Source organism: Crinia signifera, chromosome 5, assembly GCF_055691185.1.
Source record: "Crinia signifera chromosome 5, ASM5569118v1, whole genome shotgun sequence".
NCBI classification, from domain to species: domain Eukaryota; kingdom Metazoa; phylum Chordata; class Amphibia; order Anura; family Myobatrachidae; genus Crinia; species Crinia signifera.
In genome coordinates this window covers 211,747,764-211,767,007 of record NC_139221.1, presented here as the reverse complement: position 1 = coordinate 211,767,007, position 19,244 = coordinate 211,747,764, and the positions used below count along the sequence as shown (strand labels likewise).

General features: G+C 44.4%; 1 protein-coding gene across 1 annotated transcript in view; it reads right to left on the bottom strand.

Annotated features, from left to right (window-relative positions):
- Positions 1-15,260: 15,260 nt before the first annotated feature.
- The window catches only part of CDK13 (cyclin dependent kinase 13), a 37,510-nt gene continuing 33,526 nt past the window's right edge, over positions 15,261-19,244 (bottom strand). Inside the window, exons 13-14 of the mRNA XM_083188508.1 lie at positions 18,446-18,895; positions 15,261-16,689 (exon numbers count right to left, since the gene is read on the bottom strand). Coding sequence (XP_083044634.1) covers positions 15,872-16,689; positions 18,446-18,895 — 1,268 coding nt within the window. The 3' untranslated portion in view covers positions 15,261-15,871. The remainder of the gene's footprint in view (positions 16,690-18,445; positions 18,896-19,244) is intronic.

The following is a 19,244-nucleotide window of genomic DNA, read 5'->3' as shown; positions in this document are numbered from 1 at the left end:
CCTAGGGGCCCCAGGCGTATAAGGGCTCTATGTTGATAGCTGAGGATCCCCTTTTTCCAGGGATACCAGAATTTTTAAAATCGGCCCGGGGGAACTGCAGATATCCAGCTTCAAAGCAGCAGTCCACATCCGACCTGTTAATTACAATTTCCAGTCATATTTCTCAGGTTCTCCCTGACACTAGCGGCTTGTCTCTATCATGCCCAGAACCAGAGATATCAGCCTTCAAGCAGCCGGTCCCTGCTCCAGCTCCAAACGTCTGGTGTAGTTTTATATTTTTGTCAATGAATTGCTCTGGCTGCTGATCTCTGATACCCAAGTTCCCAGCACCTCCTGAAAGTTGGGTTTTTATACTAGGCTAAGAAATCTATTTCCAGATAATGGCGATATCTGCAGTCAAACAAGTTGCCCTTCCACCGGAAAATTACGAATATTAAGCCCACTCCATTATCCAACCGTCCCCTGTGTATAAAACACCCCCTACCTCCCTGGAAGTCATTTACAAGGGACCCTTCATTCAGCTCAGTGCCCCCTTCCACACCTTAGTGTTCACCCTCCCACCACCTGTGCAGTAAAGGAGTAATTAGCAGAAGTTACTGCTCCAGGTCCTGCATGTTGAATGGAAGATAGAGCACCCCCTGCCACCCGTGGGACATCACAGCTGCTGCTGATAGCACCCCCCACCCCTAGGAGGGGAGAATTGGTAAGGGCCCCAGTGCATTGCTTTGCCCAGGTGCCCACACTGCTGTTAAGACGGCCCTGCTGCCTAGAAATGAACACAGTGATTGGCATATATGTACTGCTGGACACCACTCATAGAATGATTAACCTGTTATTTTTTGAATTTTTTTTTATTTATTTTTTTCCTAAACATTAGATGTATTTGTTTATTTATTTATTTATTTATTTACAGTGTCTTATATAGCGCAGCAGATTACGTTGCGCTTTACAATAGTAGACAGTGATAAAACAAACTGGGTAATGACAGACAGACTTGGGGGTTAGAGGGTCCTGCTGCAAGCTTACAATTTATTACATCATAATACACTTCAACGTATTTAACAGTTAATATATTGGCTTATCTTTGGCATAATTATATGCTGTAATGCAGCCCAATCATGTTCCCAGTATAGGGGATGCAACACTGTTTTTCTGTCAATAAACAGAAGTGATATGTAAAATGATACATTAGACAGTTCACACTGTTACTTGTAAAACTTATTGTAACAGTTACTGTTTTTCAATAACAGACTGCAACAGTTATTTCTTATTTATATACACAGGATTGTCTATCTTTGTATATGCACTGCAAAGAGAGCAGCATAAATCCAATTTCATGTAGTTCAGTGACACTGTGTGAAATATAACACTGCATAGTGGCCCTTAATCAGTGGCGTAAATTCTTTCCAGTTGCCCGGTGGCAAGATATATATTGGTGCCCCCACACATGCGCGGTCACACACACACACGCCTATATAACCTTAAATAAAATATATAATTTTGTTAAGAAATATAGATATATATCGATAGATAGAGAACACATATCTTTCAGAACTCAGCCACATAAGCAATATCTTTTGCTTTTAAATAACTGATTTAGGGGCAGATTTATTAAGCTTGGAGAAGAGATAAACTGGAGATAAAGCGGAGAAAAGGTAAAAGGAGATAAAGCACCAGCCAATCAACTCCCAACTGTCTTTTTCAAACACAGCTGATTGGCTGTGCTTTATCTCCTTTTACATTTTCTTCGCTTTATCTCCAGTTTATCTCTTCTCTAAGCTTAATAAATCTGCCCCCTAAACTTGCAGGGGAGGAGAGGTGCCCCCTTGGGAGCAGGAGCCCGGCGGCAGATGACTCCATTGCCTCCCAGAGTTCTGCCTCTGCCCTTAATCAGACCTGATCGCAGTACAAATTTGTTCTCAAAATGGGCAAAAAAATGCTGGACTGCAGGTGGGGCAGATGTAACATGTGCAGAGAGATTTACGGTGGCCATACATCTACAGATTTATTGTCCGATCTGTCTGGTTGGAACAAAATCCTGTTAAAAGATGAGAGCAAATGACAGTTGACCATTTGCTTTGAAATGCTGAATAACTGTCATTCAGATATTACCAGCTGTTTGTTCCAACCGGCCCAATCTGACAATCGATCTGTAGATGTATGGCCACCTTTAGATTTGTGTGAGTTATTTTGTTTCTGTGCAAGGTAAATACCGGCTGCATTATTTTTACACTGTAATTTAGATTTCAGTTTCAACACACCCCACACAAATTTAACTCTCTCAGCACGTTACATCTGCCCCACCTGCAATGCAGCATTTGTTTTGCCCATTTTGAGAACAAATTTGTACTGGGATCAGCTCTGATTAAGGGCTATTATGCAGTGTTATATTTCACACAGTGTCACCGAAATTCCATTTAGAGTATTTGTGCTTCTTCTATTATAAACACGTTCAGGAGAAAACACACAATATTCACAATTGTGACCATGAAAATGGGTCAATTATTAGGGATTTTTTCTCCCACCAAAGTCATTCACTTTGCACTAGGACAATCTCGTACTCTCTTTTACTATGCTAAAGTATATTAATGAACCACTCTAAGACATCCTGACATAATTTTAACTAGATCGGAGCATCTTCATAGTTTTCGTCATTTTCACCAAAAAAGTGAAACTTCAGGCCTCTTGCCAGAACAGAAGATGTTGACTCAGATCAAAAAGCTTTTGCACGTTTCTTATTCAAGTCAAGTCACAACTTTCCCACACTAGCCGATTTTGAATTTCTCAATTTCAGTTTTTTCACTCCGCCCTAATATATATATATATATATATATATATATATATATATATATATATATATATATATATATAGTCCACAGAGCAAACGCACACGCTGACATATATTGAAAGACCTGTGCCAGGTATCAATTGCATAGAAGTAGAGTCCTGAACAGTACAGAACAACCGGCACCAGGAAATAAGGAAGTCCAAATTAAATTTCTTTAGTGCATATTTAATGCAAACACATCATCAAGCTCAGATAGAACAAAGCATGGTATACATCACCCATCAGGCATTGAGATACAAGGTACTTACTCCCGTCTCCTCGACGGCCGTTTCGGTGCAACAGCACCTTTTTCAAGAGGGTTTGACAACATACTGAGCAAAAGACCTGTGTATTATAGGGCATACAAGACACACTCACCTGCTCTCACTTGTGCTAATCACAGAGATCACGGTCGCCCACTCCATGTGTCTCCTCCACATTGCCGCCGACAGTATCCATCATCGCCGCGCACCGGAAGTGCACACGGCGTTGTGGAACTGATCTTCAGCTAATGTTGGAGGAGGACAGCAGATAGGTTCCCCCGTCCCCGGAAGTGACGCAAGTGCATAGCAGTAACCATGGTAGCCCACAAACGCCAGTCATTTACGTGAATAAAGACTGATCAGGAACACAAAAACTGCATTCCACAAAATACATATACTCCACACGGAAAAGACATTGAAAAAGACAAGAAAAGGGAAAAATATTACATGTGAAAAAACGGGATCGCATAGTTTTTGTCTGACGGGATCGCATAGTTGTTGTCTGACATGTCACTCATAACCTGTATGTCACGTGACCCACGCCAGACAACCACACATCTCTGCTATGCAAAAAACACATCAATCAAATATAACATTTTCAGCAAGAGGGTTATTTGGAGCGGTGCAGATATCAACCATAAATGCATATTAGTGAATAAATGGTGAAAATGAGAACTCCTCATTTAAGCCCATGGGACGCATACAATTTAACTCATATATCCAATAACACTCTTTCTTCATAAGTAAAGCATGTCTGTCGCCACCTCGCCTCAAAGGGGGCACATGTTCCAGTGGCATAAAGGCAAAGTCTCTAATCGAGTGTCCGCTGTTCACAAAATGCCTTGCCACTGGGGGCGTATTTGTGTCCATCTTAGTATAGGCTTTGTTTATTGAGGACCTATGTGCCCCTATTCTCTCCTTGAGCATTCGCATAGTTTTGCCCACGTACAATTTGTTACATGGGCATTTAATCAGATAGACAACATATCTGGTCTCACAGTCAATGGTACTCTGCAGTCTCCCTGACTGCCACACATCCTACAGTCTCCCTACAGTCTCCAATCATTTCCTCTATTGGCTCCATTTGCCAGCCGGTCTCGCAGTACATTGATTTATTCCTGCAGCCGGTGGTACAGGAGAGTCCGTACTTCTTACGTGACACCACTGATTTTTTAAATAAACTCAGCAGATTTGGGCAACCAATCGAAGGGTGTATGCTGGTGACACTTGATGTCGCCATCTTATACACCAATATTGCACATGTTGAGGGTATTGGAACGGTGCGAGAGTGTATCAGTGCCAGTCCAGTATATAAAGGTCCTCCCATTGATTTTTTGTTGTTACTACTGGAATTAGTTTTGAACAAAAATTATTTTTTGTTCGATAACGGATTTTTTTACAGCGCCGTGGTACTGCGATGGGGTCAAACATGGCCCCATCGTATGCCAATCTGTTTATGTTCCAGTATGAAAAACAACATATTTTGTCTAATCCCATTTTTTCCAGGTTCATCAAGTGTTACGTAAGGTACATTGATGACCTGTTCTTTATATGGACTGGCACTGAGGCTCTTCTTAATTAATTTGTAATGTTTCTGAATAACATCCCTGGTAACATTAGATTCACCTCCAGCAGCAGCCCAGTGAGCATACATTTTTTGGACGTACTCATTTCCATTAAAGATGGCATGTTTGTAACATCTTTATTCAAAAAGCCAACAGATAAGAATACTCTGTTACTCGCCACCAGTTTCCATCCCCAGCCGCTAAAACGCGGCTTACCTTATTCTCAGCTCCTGAGAGCAGTACGCATCACGTCTGACGTAACATCTCTGGACAGTGTACTCGATGACATGTGTCAACAATTCATTGAACGACAGTATGACCGCAAGGAGGTTACTGAAGCCAGAGCCAAATGTAAGGGTCTACAGAGGTCTGAGTTGCTATCCCCCAGGGTGAGGGAAGAAAAGGAACAGAGGTTACACTTTGCGACAACCTATTCGGTTGCGTCAAAATCCATAAAGGAGTCTGTAACGATCAGATCAGGTAATCGATCAAATTAACGTATGCCTCCTGTTATGATTATCTGTCCGGTGAATGTATGTCTGATATTGGTGTAATAGTTATGTCTCCTGTGAGTATTGGAATCAGGACTTGTATGTAAACTGTAGGTGACCCTGGTTTGAGTTTGAGGCCTGTATTCCCTCAGTGTGACATCTGTGGTCTCCTCCGGAGTTAGGATGTAAGATAAGATCTGAGCCCCTCATAAACCATGGTCCAGGAGAAGAGGTTAGAGTTTGTCCCCTTCCTTCACATCTCTTATCAGTGGGTCTGCTATGCAAGGAAGGAGGATCAATCACTTTGAAAACAGCAGACTGAAGAAGATACATTGCCAGGGACCTTCCACACTCCTTCAGCATGGAAAGAGTGGAATCCCAAGGGTGGGAGGGATGAGGGAGTCTGCAAGGTATAACTAAGACCTTTCTCCCTATAGTCAGTGTCACTACCTGGGGGTCTAGCAAACAGGCTGTAGGCGACGAGAGATTTCTTGTGGAGAACCCCCCCACTTCAGGATTGTAAGATACGGTTCTGTCTTTTTTCCCTGTTTATTTTATTTCTGAAATTTGCATTTAATCGTTGTGTGTACTTTTAAAATCATTGTAATGTCTTGTAACCATTTTGTTTAAAGCTCTGTAGTATTTCTAGGAATAAATAATATATATTCCCAGTTCTGGTTCTGTGTTCCTAAAACTCATTAGCCTCAGAAGAGAAAGGCTGGAAAACGTTACCATTGTTATCTTGTATTGTGCGAGCCAAGCCGCCCCTTGCGCAGTTTCAGGCGCTAAAATCAGGTTTTGGCTGGTGGCAGTGTACCTCAAGGAAAGGACCCGAGTGTCCTGAGTGAACCCCAGTCACGGCCGGCGCTGCTCAGATTGACGTATCGGAGCAGGCGACCGGTGGGTCCGTGACATTTGGTGGCAAGCGGTGGGGTGGAGAATTCATTTTTCTCTTTAAGAACTTAAGTGAGTGTGGGTAGAATTTTGTGAGAAATACCCACATCACCAGAATCAGAACTCAGAGCTTTACTATAGTTTTAAAAGTCACACAGTGGATGCAATTTCTGTTCCCTCCCTTCTCTTGGTTTTCTTTCCTATCATTTTATTTGACAAGTGTGAGACTCCGGATGGCTGATTACCAGCAGATGAGGAGAGATGACCTGGCGGTCGTGTGTGTGCAGAGGAATATCCCTTGGTCTGGCCAGAGTAGAAAACGTATGATTCAGGCACTAGTGGATGCCGATCGGACTCTAGCTGCTGGAGGAAACCAGTCCATGGACAATCCTACCCCAGGGGCTCAGTCAGCACTGGACAGTACAAACGATTCCGCGCCAGGGTCAAACACTTCTGCTGGACCCAGCAAGTCTACACTGCAGAGCGACCTTCTAGCTGCTAGCAGGCAATTGAAGAATGTGAACCCCGTATTCGCTTTGCAGCTGGTGCAGTTCTGCCAAGCCATTGTCGACAGAGAGGCTGCGGAGCGCAAAGCCACTGTGGACAGAGGGGCTGCGGAGTGCAAAGCCAGACGAGAGGCTGAGGAGCGCAAAGCCGTACGTGAGGCTGCAGAGCGTCAGGCTGAGCGTGAGCACCAGTTGGTGCTGGGGAGGCTCAGAGGCCTGATCGCTGTTGGTGAACCAGTGGAGAATGATACAGAGCATCATGATGGCGAACCTTTACGTGAGACTTTATCTGCCGTGGCTACTGAGTTAGCAGGAGATGGGCTTCGTACTGAACTTTTACTGTCTGCGGAAGTAAATAATGTGTTGGATCATGGTGTGGACTCTGTTATCAATCATGGGGAGCCTAACAAGGGACAGAGGTCCCAAATGACCGCTGACGCGAATTTCACCGGACCGCGTCATGCACAGTTCCCTGTCTTGGAAGCAGACAGAGGAAGCCAAGTGAGTGTCAGCTTGGTTGTGAGTAATGAGCTGGCCCTGGACACTACAACCGATGCTCAGAGAGGTGACATCTCTGCGAGCACCAGGGAGACTGTAGGATGTGTGGCAGTCAGGGAGACTGCAGAGTACCAATCCCCTACAGCACCAGAAGAGCCCAGTGGGTATATTGACCCAGTGGAGGATGATGATATGTTTACCCTACTGAGCACAGAGGAACTAACGGAAGAATGCCAGCTGCAAGGTATCTCCTGCCACAACCATACTCGTGGGGAGATGATCACGCAGCTCACCCAGGCCAGGGACGATGAGTGCAATGCCTTCAGCCAGTATCGTGCAGCATTTCGTTTCTGGGGTCCATCCGCGTCTCCTTGGGTGCTGCTGAGAGAACTGGGACAATGTTACAAATTTGCGCAGCAGGAGGTCGATGCTTGGAGAAAGCTGGATACCCCATTTTGGGGAGATCAGTGCCGCCGGATAGGTGTGGAGTGGCGTCGCCTAGAACAGCTGTTGTTACCAGCTCTGGAAGCAAAGTTCCAGTTTAAACGGTTGGGAGAAGCAGAATCTGAGGATGTCAGCAGCTTGCTCTCACCAGGGGTGCCCCACCAGGGCAAGGTGCCTCTGCCTACTACAGCAGTCATGGAGCCTGCCCAGGAGACCTCACATCACAAGGCCCAGTTTAAACTGCTGGAAGATGTGAGCAGCATGTTCCCACCCGTTGCTCCAGATTTGTTGCCGGAAGCGGCTGACTGCATAGTGAAAGTATGCAGGGATGAGACTATGTCGGAAATAGGAATGGGACTTTCTGACTGTATGCACACAAGTATGTGTGGGACTACTGATGTGGGACTTTTATTAACTCCACACATATCTGTCAATGTCGCTAACCCTTCTGAACCATATGATGCATCTCAGGTAGTATGTAACCATGCTGAACATTGCAATGTTGTTATTTTGTGTGAAGCCCCTGGGATGATCTGTGATAGTGCCGTACCTTCGGTGGAGGTGGAGGGTGAGTTAGAGACAGGTATAGTGGGTAATCCTTGCCAGTTTGTGGGGTTAAATGAATGCCCTAATCTGGTTGGGAATGAGACACCCTCACTCATCAGTGGTAGGAGTGCTGAAGGTGATGTCATTAAGGTTGCTGTGCCAGACGTTAACCCTGTTCTTCCAGTGATGTCTGGTTGTGACATCGTGCCAGGGGTCGCTAACTGCACAAATGGGACAGATCTGTTTTGGTTGCAGGCAGAGCATGTACCTGCCAATAAGTTACTGGTGACAACATGCTCAGATAACCCCATTCCTGCTCAGAGACAATGGGATCCAGATATAGCGTTTTTGCCACGGTGCAATTGTAAGCCAGCAGGATGGGCCCCATGTGTTGTGGAAGATGCACAGGCTAATTTGCAGGTATTGCAGGATGTCTCCCCAGGTTATGATATTGATGTTACTGTTGATAATGTGATGTCTTGCGCTACTGTGGGAAATGTGGTACCAGGTATAATAAGTGACCCGGTGGGTCCTGTGTGCACTGTAGACCTGTCAGATAGGGAGAGAGTGTCCCTTACTGCAGCTTTCCCCCCAAACCCCCCTCCTTACTGTAGCCACACAAACACAGATACAGGAACACAGCAGGGGTACCCTCCAGACACTGAGAACCCTCCAGAGAGTGCATTTTTCCAGCATCACTGGATAACGGATGCCTCTCCTGAGAACCTCAGTGGCACCACCCCAGCCACAGAACCGGCGGGTCTGGGAGGGAAGGTCAGGCTCAGGAAGGTGTCCTGGACTGCCATGGAAAGCTTGGCTTTCCACACAGAACTGAGAATCAACCCTGCACAGGCTGCCCCATACCTGGGAAGTGGGAAAGATACCCCTGGGTACAGTGAGAGGGTTGTGTCAGGAATAGAGCCAGTGGCTAGTAGGGAAGCTGCTGTGTGTAACCAGAAGGGTGGGTGGGCCCGCGAAGCACAGGTAAACTCAGCTCCATTAACCTCGGAAAGGCTGAGCTGGGATGTTCCCAAGACAGGGGACAATGACCTGCTGGTATTCCCCCTTGCAGAAACGTGCCCCCCTTCACAATTCACACACACAGACACAGAGGGCGAATCTCCTCACAAAAGGATGAGGTGTGAGGTGTTGAGTGAGTGGACCTTCCCCCCAGTGAAGGGGAGGGGGGGTCAGTCAGCTCAGGAGAGGTGCTGGGAAGACATTTTTAAATCTGTATATAGTGCTGGGAGAATGCCCCACACCTGTGGTATAGTTAAACGTGCCGAGTTACGAGTCCCAGGGGGATGGCCGTTTGGGGTGTGGAGGAATGGTCTGGTACTGATCTCAGTGAGTAAGGCCAAACTGCCAGCTGCAGGGGAGAATCCGTGCCCAGGAGTCCGACGCACAGCTGTGGTGGGCTGTGTCAATATCAGCCGGGATGGACACAGCTCCCACTATATCAGTGTGCTCACAGACTATGGGTTCGAGGACACCTGTGTGCTTTTAGTTTGCCATCTCCTGCGAGAGGGACAGGGACTATGCCCATTGCCCACCCTAGCCACGGCTATGGCGTCAGGTGGTGCCATGACAGACGTCAAGTATAGTGAAGTGTTAGTACAGATCCCGCAGAATCAGTGGCAGTCTGTCTAAGCACAGAGACCACTGCTACCTGTCCAGGTGATGTAGTTAATAGCGCAGTGATGAGACGGTGACGTGGGTCACCGCCTCTGTGCGCCATTTTAAAAGGGGGAGGTGTAACGATCAGATCAGGTGATCGATCAAATTAACGTATGCCTCCTGTTATGATTATCTGTCCGGTGAATGTATGTCTGATATTGGTGTAATAGTTATGTCTCCTGTGAGTATTGGAATCAGGACATGTCTTGTATGTAAACTGTAGGTGACCCTGGTTTGAGTTTGAGGCCTGTATTCCCTCAGTGTGACATCTGTGGTCTCCTCCGGAGTTAGGATGTAAGATAAGATCTGAGCCCCTCATAAACCATGGTCCAGGAGAAGAGGTTAGAGTTTGTCCCCTTCCTTCACATCTCTTATCAGTGGGTCTGCTATGCAAGGAAGGAGGATCAATCACTTTGAAAACAGCAGACTGAAGAAGATACATTGCCAGGGACCTTCCACACTCCTTCAGCATGGAAAGAGTGGAATCCCAAGGGTGGGAGGGATGAGGGAGTCTGCAAGGTATAACTAAGACCTTTCTCCCTATAGTCAGTGTCACTACCTGGGGGTCTAGCAAACAGGCTGTAGGCGACGAGAGATTTCTTGTGGAGAACCCCCCCACTTCAGGATTGTAAGATACGGTTCTGTCTTTTTTCCCTTTTTATTTTATTTCTGAAATTTGCATTTAATCTTTGTGTGTACTTTTAAAATCATTGTAATGTCTTGTAACCATTTTGTTTAAAGCTCTGTAGTATTTCTAGGAATAAATAATATATATTCCCAGTTCTGGTTCTGTGTTCCTAAAACTCATTAGCCTCAGAAGAGAAAGGCTGGAAAACGTTACCATTGTTATCTTGTATTGTGTGGTCAGGGGCGAGCCAAGCCGCCCCTTGCGCAGTTTCAGGCGCTAAAATCAGGTTTTGGCTGGTGGCAGTGTACCTCAAGGAAAGGACCCGAGTGTCCTGAGTGAACCCCAGTCACGGCCGGCACTGCTCAGATTGACGTATCGGAGCAGGCGACCGGTGGGTCCGTGACAGAGTCCATTCTGCAGCATTGGCACATCCTACGCACCAATCCGATAATGGGAAAAATTTGTCAGTGTCCACCCCTGTTCTGCTTCAAGCGAAGCCACAATCTAAAGCAGCAACTCACCTTTTCGGATATTAGCCCTAAAGTGGACCAGTCAAAAAATTGGCTCACAAAAATGCTCCGGTTGTGTCAACTGTCGACACATGATCAAAGCAAACACATTTATACACCCCATCACAGGCAAGAGACACAGTCTCAAGCATACCATTGACTGTGAGACCAGATATGTCGTCTATCTGATTAAATGCCCATGTAACAAATTGTACGTGGGCAAAACTATGCAAATGCTCAAGGAGAGAATAGGGGCACATAGGTCCTCTATAAACAAAGCCTATACTAAGATGGACACAAATACGCCCCCAGTGGCAAGGCATTTTGTGAACAGCGGACACTCGATTAGAGACTTTGCCTTTATGCCACTGGAACATGTGCCCCCTTTGAGGCGAGGTGGCGACAGACATGCTTTACTTATGAAGAAAGAGTGTTATTGGATATATGAGTTAAATTGTATGCGTCCCATGGGCTTAAATGAGGAGTTCTCATTTTCACCATTTATTCACTAATATGCATTTATGGTTGATATCTGCACCGCTCCAAATAACCCTCTTGCTGAAAATGTTATATTTGATTGATGTGTTTTTTGCATAGCAGAGATGTGTGGTTGTCTGGCGTGGGTCACGTGACATACAGGTTATGAGTGACATGTCAGACCACAACTATGCGATCCCGTCAGACAACAACTATGCGATCCCGTTTTTTCACATGTAATATTTTTCCCTTTTCTTGTCTTTTTCAATGTCTTTTCCGTGTATATATGTATATGTATTTTGTGGAATGCAGTTTTTGTGTTCCTGATCAGTCTTTATTCACGTAAATGACTGGCGTTTGTGGGCTACCATGGTTACTGCTATGCACTTGCGTCACTTCCGGGGACGGGGGAACCTATCTGCTGTCCTCCTCCAACATTAGCTGAAGATCAGTTCCACAACGCCGTGTGCACTTCCGGTGCGCGGCGATGATGGATACTGTCGGCGGCAATGTGGAGGAGACACATGGAGTGGGCGACCATGATCTCTGTGATTAGCGCAAGTGAGAGCAGGTGAGTGTGTCTTGTATGCCCTATAATACACAGGTCTTTTGCTCAGTATGTTGTCAAACCCTCTTGAAAAAGGTGCTGTTGCACCGAAACGGCCGTCGAGGAGACGGGAGTACTTACCTTGTATCTCAATGCCTGATGGGTTATGTATACCATGCTTTGTTCTATCTGAGCTTGAAGATGTGTTTGCATTAAATATGCACTAAAGAAATTTCATTTGGACTTCCTTATTTCCTGGTGCCGGTTGTTCTGTACTGTTCAGGACTCTACAATATATATATATATATATATATATATATATATATATATATCTCACACAAATGAAACAGCACTCTCGGGTCTTGTAACGATAATAGTGTGCTGTTTCATTTGTGTGGTTATGTTATACGGACTTGTCCGCGTCCCTGGCACCCGGGCACACTGCTCCTTTAAAGAATTTTGAGTGGGTAACGTATATAATAGAGGAACAACCGGATTGATGACCATGAGCGCCGAGGCTAACTCGGAAGTGATGGTTCCATCAGATACAGCAGTATTGAGTATATCCTTCAAAAGAATAGAAAACTCAATAGTGGGATCCTTAACAAGTGGTCTATAAACAGTTGAATCAGACAATTGCCTTGAAATCTGCTTATAGTCACACAAGTCTTGGATTACCACGGCACCGCCTTAATCGGCGGGCCAAATTACAATATTAGTGTAGTTCCCAAGATCACGCAAGGCCACAAGCTCCTCTCTGGACATTACTAGAATGTCGGGGCAAAACATCACTAGATACCGTACAATGTAATGCATGCATGAAAGTTTTAATAGTGGCGTTGTTAGACATATGTTCAAACAAAGATTTAGGCTGTAATTTAGCTAATTGCATGGGAATGTCAGGTACAGCAGTGACAAGCAGTGACGCCGCTCCACCCCGGGTGACGCATGCCAGCTGAACCCAGAAGTGGAAGGAACGACTGTAGCAGCGGTGTGGACCTGCTGCCGGCAGCACTGCGGGAAGTGCGGACGCCGGTGAAGACTGAAGAGGACGCGAGGCAGAGATCACCTTCGCTGCAGCAACTGCCGGGTATCGGGTAAGTGTCCAGGTGCACCACCGGAGGGTTTTTCCATGTTTTAAGTGAGAATTCTCCATAAAACAGATGATGAGGTCATAACAGCCGACTACTGCGAGGTGACCTGGACTGCAGAATCGTCCTCAAGTCAACGAACAAAGATAAAGCACAGCAACAGGAGACCCAAGTCAGGTAATTAATGAAAATTAATTACTGATTATATGTTTTTGGTATATATTTGAACTTCACAAATAGGACTTCTAACTAGGGACTTTTACATTATTGTACATTGTGATTACTTTTAAATCGATAGAGAGAAATAGAAAGAGTAAAAGATAAACTAATACCTTCCTCCTTCACTGTCCGCTAGGGCAGCTTGGCGAACATTTGGGGGGGGGAACTCAGTAACCCACTTTTTTTTCATTCAACGCCTTATCTTCCTGTGTAAAAGTGCAGCTTGACCAGCAGGGAGGGTGAGATTCTTAGGTGGGTAAGTAGATAGATTCTAAATCAGTGGTAGCCAACCCTAGCCCTCGAGAGCTACTAACAGTACACATTTTCCAGACAACCCAGCTGCTGCACAGCTGCACTCATTTATCACTGACACATTTTAAAAGATACACAGATGGAGCTAATTAGCTCACTTGTGATTCTGTGAGGAGACCTGCAAAACATGCACTGTTGGTAGCTCTCGAGGACTAGGGTTGGCTACCCCAGTTCTAAATCATTAGATAAATAAATGGGTAGGTGGTTGAAGCGCAACACCTGTAAATAAATATATGGGTGATCCCTCACTCTTTGTGTAATAGTGCAGCTCGGCCAGCAGGGAGTGGTTATCCTTTGGGACCCACATTTTTTTCACTGAGCGAATTAACTGTAGTTATGTAGATAGATGGGTAGGTAGTGCTAGTGACCCAATGACCGTATCCCATCCTTTAGGACTTACAGATTTCTTTCACTGAGCGCATTAACAGCAGATAGATAGATCGGTAGGTAGATAAATGGGTGGGTCGGTGGATAGATAGTGAATTATTAGATAGACAGATAAATGGGTGGGTCAGTAGAAAAATAGTAAATCATTCCAAAGATAGGTAGGTGGGTGAAGCACAATACCTGTAAATAAATAATTTGTGGGTGATCCCTCACTCCTTGTGTTATAGTGCAGCTCGGCCAGCAGGGAGTTGTTAATCTTTGGGACCCACATCATTTTTTCACTAAGCGCATTTACTGTAGATATATAGAGAGATCGATAGGTGGATGGGTAGGTAAATAGATGATAGTTCATTAGAAAGACAGATATTATAGTTAGATAGATGGTTTGGTAAATAGGTAGATAAGTACAGATGGAGCCGATGTTATTATTGCAAGGGCTGGCGTCAGATGGCGAGGTCTGGCAGATCTCCCTGCTGCTGTCCACAGCCTTCCCGTTACCATTCGCCGGTCCCCACCGGCTCCCCCCTCCCCCCCAAAAACCTGCCAGTCTCCCTGAAACGGAGACGGGCAGGATTCGCATCCCTCGCCGGCTGAAAACTGGCACGTACGTGCGTGTGAGACGCTTGCACGTCCCAGTCAGATGGAGCGCCTCTCCACCAGCAATCACTAGCGGCGACATTCTGGTGATCCCCGGTGCTGGGTCAGAGACGCTCCATCTGTAATTCGGCCAGCAGGGAGTTGTTATCCTTTGGAACCCACATATTTTTTCACTGAGCGCATTAACTGTAGATAGATAAATGGGTGGCTGGGTTGATAGGTGGATAGTGAATCATTAGATAGACAGAGGAATTGGTGGGTAGATAATTCATTAGATAGATAGGTGCGTGGGTGAAGCTCAATACCTGTAAAAGAATATGTGGGTACTCGCCCGATTAATGAGGTCACCTGGACGCGGTGGGAAAGCCGTTACTTATCGCCATAACAATGCGAAGAACCCCGCACAAAATGCTAAATTTTATTGCAATGATTATTATTAATACATTAGGAGTTTGAATTGTGTGCCTGCAACCTTGTGTATGCAGTACTACTGAAAGGTCTCCGCAGGGTCGCACCTCTCATTACCGGTGTGCACACCAGGACCCCACCTCTGTATAATTACCAGTTAAACCATTAAATGCACAGGCTGCTACAAATGTGCAAGGCAGCAGTGTTGTCGGGAGAAGTGTAAGTCATGGGTGTTGGCTCATCTAGTTTTAACGGATTACAAACTAGTACAGGGCTAGAAACAACTCTTTCATTGCAATTCTGCACCAGGAAGTGCTGGCATCACTGCTGTTTGTACAAACATATATTAAAAATCAAATCAGACATCAAATTCATAAGCGGCTTAATCAACATTTATTTCTTTATGCTTTTAAAAAAAAAAAAAGTTGATCAAACGTTTGCATGGTAAGAAAAAGGTTGTGTTTTTTTGTCTGAAACGAGCACAAGTTCCACAATGACACGGAAAGCAGTGATAGAACCATCAGTGACCTTTGACTAAAGGTAGTTTTAATACAAATAAAGAAATACCAAGGAATTAAAGCACTGCCTTGCCATTACCAAACATTGGTCCAAATGTACAAAAAATAAGCACAAATGTGCCATACTCTTCACAATTCTCGCAAGTGCCATGGGGAAAATCTATAGAGGATGCCCTTATAATGAATATCGAACTTAAAAATGGTAAAGTACAAAATAAAGATTTTCTTTCCTCACTAATATTTGTCAACGTGTAAAGTAGTTACTCAGCTCTCACACAGAATGAATTGCAGTTATCGATCTCCCTTCACTCAGTTAAATGTTGTATTGCAAGACCAATTTTTTTTTTTACATAAAAATAAAGCTGTTGTCAAATTCTCAAGTCTATTATATGGCTGCTGTAAAATGCAGCTTTGCTGAAAAGAAAAATCATTTCGGATAGAAATATTTGCCTGAGGGAAAAAACTATTTAGAATGGTAAACCCCTCCCACGACCTCTGGCATACATGCCCATATGTCCTCCATGTTCTTGTGAAAAGGCAGGTCCCTGGTGAGGAGAGGCCCATGGAGGTCTGTGCATTATAGCAGGGTGACCAGGGTGCTCTGGTACATTAGTGCTGTAGCTAAAGTTATGCATTTTTGTTGGCATCATATGACTGTCCAATCCCGAAGGAAGATTATGGTTTCCCAGAAGAACAGTAGGGCTGGGACTATATTGAAATCTGTGGTCTTTGTCCCCACTGAATAACATGGAACTAGCGTTGAGGTAACTGTCCCTGTAAGTGGTGGCAGAATTACAAAAAGGCTCTGGAAAACCAGAATGCACTGGCAGCCGATTGCCGATCTGAGATGAAGAAGCACTGTAGTTATCAATGGGCTGACTTTCAGGGCGTCTCTCCAAAACACTAGCAGACATAGTACTAGCTCTGTCACTACAATATGTGGGTGGGAGAAAAGATTGCCCAAAATTTTCAGTGCAGTCTGGTGCTTTGACAAACGATGCTCCCCCAGTGTATCCTGTGTCACCTGCGTCCTCTTCCTGAGGCTGGTGCGGAGTCATAACCTGTAAGAGGGATGCTTTTACTCCTGAATGAGGGTCACAAGCAGATATGCTGGTGCTTTGTATATGTTGCCTCTCTGTCCGGTAATCAAGGTCTTCCTGACATGCTGGAGGTGGTTCTGGTGGTTCAGGAGGCCTTTGATCTGGAGGCAATATGAAGGGAAGTTTTTGTTCAGGTAACTGGTCTTTGACGTGTGGATCATGGTGGTCCTCAGGGACATTTTCATCTAAAAGTAAAAAACAGGATATCATAAGCAGCTGTTCAACTGCAATAAAAACATGACCACTATAATAAAACGGATTTTGGACTTGATAATTTCAAAAAGTAACAATTTATCAGCAAATCAACATTTGGGTATGGAGTCAAAATGAATCATAAAAGAACTTGACAAAACTAAAGTCATCATCAAATTAAAAATTGCAAGTAGAACGTGCCATACACAGTCATTTTGTTTATCTACTAGTACACTCACTATAAAGAAATGAAATAATTAATTAAAAGCTTTAAATCAGGGGTTCTCAAACTCTGTCCTTAGGACCCCACACAGTTCACATTTTCCAGGTCACCTGGCAGGTGCATTCATCCCTCATTGACACATTTTAAAAGATCCACAGGTGGAGCTAATTATTTCACTTGTGCTTCTGTGAGACCTACAAAACATGCACTGTGCGGGGTCCTGAGGCCTGAGTTTCAGAATCTGTGCTTTAAATCAATCAAGTTCTCCACTCTAAAATTGCTCCACAGAGTAGCTGCCAAAGAACGGATAGGTTATGTCCATTCTAAGTAGTTTTTACTACTGGTTCCAGAGAACGTCTTTGAGGAGCGCAGAGTACACCATAGACCAATTGACCTTTCAATGCTCTTGATTTCTGTGTACAATTTAATTCTTTGTAAAATATACCAATTTATATTTGTTCCATCACTATTCCTGACATGTTTTTCTTATCACTTTAATTAGCAATGCTCAGGCCAGAAGCTATGTCATACCTGTGCTGCTACACTTTTAATGATATGGTAGAAGTTTGTGATGAACAGCAGATATTTTAAAATAATTATTTATGACAGGTTGGAACCTGTTATCTCAGTTTCTCCACATTTTCATTGATTGTTGTGTAAAGGGAAACAAATAATTAAATTCTGATATCCTTCATCTTTACATGTTTAACTAATCACTTGCTTGGCGTGGCCACATCGTTTGTGAATGCCCCAGTCTGTGCGTGATCTGGCCTGGTCACCAAAAAAGGCAGCCAGTAAAACACAGTGTGGCCGAATGCTGAAATATATTCTTCTAGCAGCCGCCAATCACATCCTCCCCCCACTGTCTGTCATGCTGCTGATTGGTCAGCACAGAATAACCTCCCACCTTGTGACTGAACAGAGGAACTGCCCCCAAGAATATATATATTATATATCTCACATTAATTTTTAACCAGTTTGTTGGTTAATGGAAAAAAAATCTAACGGATGTCCACATTTTACTGGATGTACATACCAAAATAAAAAGGTCAAAATGTTTACATATAATTAGATTATATCCTTCACTTGCTATTGGTTTTAAACTATTCTGATCTCATGCAAGGTGTGTATTAATATTGGAAGGTTGAGGCTGTACAGTATAGCAAACAGGGCCCATACTACGACTCCTTCCCTTACAGACCCTCATCAAACCACAGAACTCTGGTAAGAGAATCCTGCTATAGTTAGTCCTGCTCACTGTAAATAACAGTACAATATTCTGACGTTCTATACAAATCAATTACCCAAAATTAGCAAAATAGCTTAGTATAAGGAAGAACTAGGAAGCCACTACCATTTTTAGTGTTTATCTATTACTTTTGTAAATGTTTGTACCCGCTGTAATGGCAGGGCTGGCTGGAAATGTTTTGGAGTGTGTGTACATGGTGTACATCTGGCACCCAAACAGAAATGTATTGCCTACCCCTGGTAAATAGAATTCATTTTTTAAAACAAGAAGTGCATACCAATGGGTGCAGGACTTGGAGGTCGCTTGGCCTTCAGTATCTCCTCATTCACCTTCTCTTCAGGAGTCATTTGCGCTTCCTCTGTGTTTTGCTTTGGTTCCTGATCTTTTAACAACTGAGACAATAAACCTGCAAAAGTGTTCTGAATAGTGGCTGGAGCGCCATCCGCTTTCGCATTGAGTAAAGATAATGAGGGCAAAGAAGGGGGCTCAAGGCCCAGGGCTGAGGGTGGAAGTTGAGGCTCCTCCTTGGGCTCTGGTGGTTTATCAGCTGAAGTTAGAATACCAGCAGGAAGATTGAGATCATTCAGTTGTTGCCGAGTATCAGAGTTCACCTTCATGTCCATAATTTGGGAAAACTGTGCCATACTGACATTAGTCTGAGACTGCAGTAAATTCAGCAGAATGGCCATTTGATTCGGATTCAGCTGCTGTCCAGAACTTGAGTGACCTTAGGTTAAAAAAGAAAAGAAAAGAGGAGTATAAATACTGACATAATATTTCATGTCACTAAGACCAGACGGAGCGGGGAAGTGACCTACTGCAGTGTAACATGGATATCCTGTTTTACAGTTGTACATTTATTTTGTAAAATGTTTTGCATTATCACTGGGGGATATTCTGGTTCATTCGCTCAGATGCAAATTCGCATCCTTGCAAGTGACCCAGATCCCCCCCTAGGGAATGGTGGTGCCCCGGCCCACCATTCGCAAGGTGCGTACGTTCGCACTGGCTGCAAATTTATGTTTTACATAAACATCCATTCGCAACCTGCGGAGTAACACCCACATCATTCGCTG